The 6,914-nt window shown below is 31.1% G+C and overlaps 1 protein-coding gene across 1 annotated transcript; it reads right to left on the bottom strand.

Moving 5' to 3' along the window:
- Positions 1-346: 346 nt before the first annotated feature.
- LOC124921235 lies at positions 347-1,938 on the bottom strand. Its single transcript, XM_047461862.1, has 2 exons — positions 1,147-1,938; positions 347-1,069 (listed from the first exon to the last, which is right to left on the bottom strand). The coding sequence occupies exons 1-2, from the start codon at positions 1,781-1,783 to the stop codon at positions 444-446; spliced, it is 1,263 nt and encodes a 420-aa protein (XP_047317818.1). The 5' UTR covers positions 1,784-1,938; the 3' UTR covers positions 347-443.
- Between the last annotated feature and the right edge of the window lie 4,976 nt (positions 1,939-6,914).

The raw sequence follows: 6,914 nt of genomic DNA, 5'->3' as shown, positions 1-6,914 counted from the left end.
CGCTGGAAGACAAAAACCAAATTAAATGACATTCAGAAACTCATCCTTGTCTCCAAGCACAAATTTGAATGCCATGAAATGAGTACTGTCCATCTTCAAATTAATACAAAAATATTTGTCTCTCTCTCCACCCATTTATTAAACTGATGCTCTGATCTCTCTATGGGACCTGTCCTTATTTCAGTCTCCCCACATGAACAAGACCTATCATGACAGCAACAACTATATGCTGATAACTTTGTTTTGACTGTCTACAAGGATTCATTTTGATTTTATGAGAAAGATTGAAGAAAGATTTTGTCTAACGTCATTTGATTAACAAAACTAGTGTTTTATCATCTGGGTATGAAGAAAAATTGAATCTTGAAAACATAACATTAACATGCAATATATAATTGATGAACAACATTACTTCTGAAGCTAAAAAGCTAAACCAATCATTTTCATGGTTTGAATATAACTACAAAACAGGGAAGAAGAGCTTTGGTGTTCAGTAAATAAAGTTCTTCAATGTTTGAATAAACACCCATCTTTCCAGCTACTGAATCAAACCCAGTTTGTCCAACCATTTCATCTAAATTCTCCAAAGCTCTATGAACTCTCCCAGCAACCACTCTACACACAACCAACGCCTTCTTCCTTTGCTGATGTTCACCTCCGCCGTCGCTGGATTCTGCTCCTTCAAGAGCACTCCCGCTAGTTGAGGTCGTGAAAACGCCTTCCTTCTTGGTGACAAACCCATTTTTCAAGATTTGACAAACGCCACAATCCTCTGAAACGCAAACGCTGGACGACCCTTTTTCACCGATTGAACAGTCGACGGTGGTCCCGTGAAACCTTAAAAGCTCGTTCCCGTCGGCTAGACAACGTGGATGCTTCTTCTGTAACTTGCTGGCTTTCACCTTCACCGATTCTCTGTATTCTTCGAATTGGGATACTGTTTTAGACATATTGTGAACTTTCAAAATCCTCTCGATCTGATTACTGTTTTCTGATGTTTTTTGCCAACCCGTTCGGCATATCATCTCTACAATCTTCCTTGATGAATCTCCTTCAACCAGTTCAGTCACTACAAACAGAAATAAATTTCATTTTACTGATCAAGAATTTTGAATTTCTAAATTGGATACTAATTATAATAATTACCAGCGTGGTTAGAGAGATGGTGGGTCTCAAGAAATTCCCATTTTGCAAACTTTTCACCGCATTTATGGCAATTAGAGAAAGATCCATTTGAAGTACAATCTGCCCTAAAAGACGCCCTTGGTTTGGGAGGAAGCATCCCTCCTGTATTGAGTCCAAAGCTCCCTCTTCTACCTGGAAAGCTTCTCTGTTCTCCATTATTATTATTACTAGGCCCTATAGGAGGAACAGGAGTCCCAGGCCTGACAGTACCCAAAAATTCTTGGCCGCTGGTGCCGCCGCCGGCGGCGGCGACCACGGCGTTTCCATTTTTGCTACCTTCTTGGGTACCAATCAAGCTTGTAATTTTGATTTCACAGGCTGAGTTACTGAAAACAACTTCATGGGTAATTGGGTTTAGAAAATCGCTGCTACCGATTGACCTTGGGCTACAAGATGGAGCCTTTTCTGTGTATCGCTTGCTGCCATTGATGACGTCTCTGAGATTTGAGATTGATCTTGAACAGCCAGATGCTTTTTTCTTGGTGGGTAAGCTGCTTAGAATACTGGCATTGTTGTTAAAGACTTTTGGTTCGTGGACATCTGATGGATTTGACCTGCAATGGAGGGACTTTCTTAGGGAGAACCAACCTGGCGGCATCCTCTCTTTTCTTTTTTCTTTATGGGATTGAAATGAGAAAACCCATTAATGGAAATGGGAAGAGCAAGATAGAAGATGAAAACCCATTGAAGAAGAGAACTAATTTATTTCAGATTACTGAACATTTGTTTTTCTATCTCTGTAGAAAGACGGTTGACAGGTGAAATTTAATTCCTTGCTTAACTTCTCAGCCTTCAATTTATAATGAGATGTCTCTAAAATCATAATAGCATATGCCTTGTTTGACTTATCAATCTAATTTAGCTTAGTAAAAAATAATTTAGCTCTAAAAAATAATTGCTAAAAATTTATTTTAAAAAATTTGTTTGATAATTCATTTGAACATAAAACACAATGAAAACTTTTTAAAATATATAAAATCATAAAAAAATTATAAATTATTTTCATATGGATATATATATTATATATATATATTTCTTAGTTAAATTATCAACTAATATATGTATTCAACATTTGTATCTCCACTCATTTTTATTGACATCACTCATTTTAAATTTATATGTTTTTCCATCTATAATCAAATATGAAATTAACTATAGAATATTAAACAATTTAGTCTAAGTTTATTGTTATCTGAATTAGCAATTAACAAAGTTAAGGCATTAATTAATCAACAATGGTCTTGAAGTCTTAAGAATATCAAATTATGAACATGTTTTTGTCATTTTATTCATATATATATATATATATATATATATATATATATATATATATATATATATATATATATATATATATTAAAAAGACAGTTTATCTGATAAAAAAAAAAACAAATCAAATGAATCCCAAAACAGAGTTTTCTTTCATCAATTAAAAAATCTTATACACCTAAACCGAGAATGTCTTACACGTTATCTCAAGTCCTTGTTGGTGTGGGTTACTTCTTACTATAATCATCCTCACAAACACTGAAAAATATTTAAATAACTAGTCTATTAATTACATATAAATAAAACAGTAGGTCAATAATGACTCAATATAACATAGTTTAATAAATTAAAAAATTGATTTTAGAATAATTACTCTCTTTGTGAGGAGAATTTTACCAAACAGACCATAATTAAACTATCCTTAAGAGTTCGTTTGATAGTTTTGAGTTCATTTATTATTAAGGATGATAATTTTAAACCGCCCCGCAAAAACCGAACTGAATTATCCCGTTTAGGACGGTTTTTTCCTAAAATCGAACGGGATGGGACGGGAATGGTATTTGTGTCCCCGCTCCGCCTCGATCTCACCCCGATTATGTCCCGAACAATATAAAACATAATTAAATATATAAAATCACTAATATATTTATTTATTCACTATATTTTATAAGAGTTCTAAATTTATTTCTTTATAATAATATAAAATTTCAATATATTACAATATATATTATATTAAAAATCTGTTTATATAATATTATTTTTTTTATTTTTTTAACAAATATTTTATTAAAACGGTGTCCCACGAGGATTCTCTGAAACCGAACAAAACTAAACAGGACGGGAATAGTATTAAAAAAATCTCCAAAATAAAACGGTACAAGGATGGTAAATACATTCCCCGCCCCCCTTGTCATCCTTATTTATTATAAAGTGTACAAAGTAGTGATCTATTTTGTTGCATAATGCATTGAAAATAAACATAAAATGTAAATACTAATAAAAATGAGTTAAATTTGAGTTGATGAAAAATAAATGTGAAGAAAATTTTAATAATTTGAGAATTCTGTTAATAAAACTTTATAAAACGACAAAATTATTAATTAATTTTGTAAACTAAAAATATCATAAGAGAAACAAAGATAATATACATGATTTTTTTTAATCTATGAAACTAGCATTAACCCACAGACATCTACTTTTTTTTAAGTTGTTTTAATTGTAAATTGAACACAATACGTGACATTTAGTCATTTAAAAAATAGAGTACACTTTATGTAGCAAACCGGAGAAGTAATTGTCTTACACAATATTTTTTTTAGTATAAATAAATTTTAGCTTTCGATTTTTTGGATATTCAATTTGTTTCGACATTTAGTATGGAATAACTTGCTATGACTATCAAAGTCACCAAAAACTCCAAAACGAAAATGAGCATCACTTGTTCAAAGCCCAGAATATTTCAAAGGAAATCTCAAGCTTTGAGGCCAAGGAAGCATCGCCTTGGTCAAATGACACTATTTTATTCAATTTCTCACAATATATATACACATATATTTTCCCTTAATAGTTAAAGTAATCTCATTTTATAAACAGATAAAACATAATTATTTATTACAACTAATTTGTTAACCATAACAGTACACTTGACACAGTTGATAATCATTGTTACTTAACAAATTAATACATAGACTTTAAAATTCTTTATTATATATATATATATATATATATATATATATATATATATATATAACACTAGTTTTGGTCCTTTTGGAATCAATCATTATCAGAGCTTGCCCAGAATCGAAAGCCAAACAACCAAATATTTTATTCATCATAGAATATAATTAAATTAATCAAAGATGAAGTAAAATTAAAGGGTTGACTGTGAAATATGAGTATTCAAGCATATGATGTGTCTCATTTCTCAACTCAACAATGTGTATGCTAAGCTGGTGATTATGTGTGAAATGATTATTAATAATATAGTCCACGCTCGAATTATTATTGTACATTAGCAACTGTCTTCGGCATATTATTAAGGGTCATTATTATTTTGAAGTCCATTAACAAATGATACAATATTAAGAATTAATAAGACAAAAGAAAGTTGTTTGCCATTTTCACACTTTCCTTGGCAGAAGTCAATAGGGCTATTTCTATTTCGTTCGGGGGCATGCATGTATGTTTTATAGGTTCAAATTTTAAAATAATGTCTTTCATTAAATGAAAATAAGAATTTTGATAAATATATTAAAATGTAATTTAATTCAAATAAAAATAAATTTATAATAAATTCAAATTGAATTTGTTAAATATTTTTGTCAATGATAAAGTTTAGAAATGTTAAGTGCCTCTTAGTTGGGCTTGACCGGGTGCTTGAACCCAGGCGGGGCAGAAGATTCCGTTGACTCTTTTTAGTTTTAGAAGGTTCGGATGATGGATGATTGTTTCTAAGAAGGATGAAAATTGACTCGTGGTTCATGAAAAAAAAGAACCAGTTCTTCTTTAAACTCCAACGGTAAATAGAAACCGAATTGTCTCACGACGTTCTAAACCTAACTCACGTGGTGGAATAAGTATGGAGCTCTTGGTGAATTAGAGCAAAAAGTGTTATTCCTCTCTCGAGTAGTAAGCAAGCGAGATGAGCCGCCTCGTTTTCCGCAAGACATTCGTGAACAACCCCTTGATAGTCGTTAGATGAATTATTGGCCGCTGGATTAATAATGAATTTATTTTAATGGTTTAATTTTCATTAAATATATTCTCTATGTTAGAACTCATCATCATATTTTTTCTTCATTCATCTTATTAACTCTCTAGAATTCAAAGAGTCTTTTCTTTGTTTGTTTTGAGTGTTCTTCAAAATTTTTGCTCAATTGAGTGTTTTTTTAGTTCTTCACTCAATTGAGTGTTCTTCGAGATCTTCACTCAATTGAGTGTTTTTCGAGTTCTTCACTCGACGTATTTCTGTTAAAACCCGATGATCGATTTAGGTACATTGTCAAGTTCGTTGCGTAATGATTATAGTGCTGAATCATTACTATATTTGATATATATTTGATGTATCCTGAGAGACAGACATCTGCGATAAATTTCAGCAAAAAAAAGAGACAATAAAACTGTTTTAAGGAAAAATATGTTAAACAATTGACTTAAATCAACATTTTATTCAGTAATATTTACAAATATTTTATTTGATTTATTTGTAACATAATATATATATATATATATATTTTGCAACTTAAAGACAAGATTACTTATAAAAAATAAAGAGAAAGAAATTGTATTAGAATGATATTGAATGAATATTTTTGAGTTAAATAGGTTAGGGGTAATATATAGGCATTACATTAAACTTATAAGAAAACTAATATAATATAATATTGATATTATAAAGAAACTAATATAATATAATATTGATATTATTACAATTTATAATATCTTACAGAATTAAACTTATAAGGAAACTAATATAATAATATAATATAATATTGTGATTATATCTTACCGATATATTATATTTTAGAGAAATGATACAGACAGCTACTGGGAGAGCGATTCTCCCAGCGACTGTCTACGTGGCCGGCCACGTAGGTAGGCCAAAAAAAAAATATTAACCCAGAAGCACCTAGAAGCCCGCCATTAATTTCACATTTACCGCTCATCTCACCGCTCACTCTCTCACTCAAGATCATCATCTAATGATTCTACAAACTCCAGCGCCTTCATCGTCTACGATTTCCGTCCAATTTCTGATCTCCGTCCGTTCTCCGTCGAATACGATTTTCGACCTCTCTCCATTCTCATCTTCGGTTGTCCGCTCTTTAGCTCCTTCATCGTCTGCAATTTCCGTCCGATTTCCGACCTCCGTCCGTTCTCCATCGACTACGATTTCCGACCTCCCTCCATTCGGTTGTCCGCTCCCTATCTCCCGCTTCCAGTTTGTAACCCCTGAATGTAGAGAGGTTTGTCCAAGTATCATTATTAATTGTTCAAGAAAATATTGTAATGTCGTTATTTTCTCTGTTTTTAATAAGAGAAATGAACTGTATTTAGTTTTGTTCATAAACTATATATAACTGAAATGTCATGTTCTTTTAACTACAATGTCATGTTCTTTCAACTATAATGTTATGTTTTTAACACTACAATGTCATGTCATGTTTTGCACTAAAATAAAATGTCTATTAAACTGCAGTTCATTAAAAAAATTGAATGTCATGTTTATTATTTCAAAATATGACATTCAAACTTAATACAACATTAAAATTGACAATTTTCATTTTTAATATTTTTTCATTTTTTGTATTTTGAATTTCGGTTACATTACACTTTCAACTGTAATGTCATGTTCTTTCAAATGCAATGTCATGTTCTTTCAACCGCAATGTTATGTTTTTAACACTGCAATGTCATGTCATGTTTTTAATACTGAAATTTCTCTCTTATTCTTCAGCTTC

Source organism: Impatiens glandulifera, chromosome 1, assembly GCF_907164915.1.
Source record: "Impatiens glandulifera chromosome 1, dImpGla2.1, whole genome shotgun sequence".
Lineage (NCBI taxonomy): Eukaryota > Viridiplantae > Streptophyta > Magnoliopsida > Ericales > Balsaminaceae > Impatiens > Impatiens glandulifera.
The sequence above is the reverse complement of the archived record's forward strand: the minus strand, read 5'-3'. Positions and strand labels throughout refer to the sequence as shown.

Bases quoted from the DNA above. Each gene is read 5' to 3' on its own strand.
- LOC124921235 (XM_047461862.1), bottom strand. From the start codon at position 1,783: ATGCCGCCAGGTTGGTTCTCCCTAAGAAAGTCCCTCCATTGCAGGTCA. The intron at 1,070-1,146 runs GTAATTATTATA...TTCTGTTTGTAG, and splicing joins CCATCTCTCTAACCACGCTG to TGACTGAACTGGTTGAAGGA.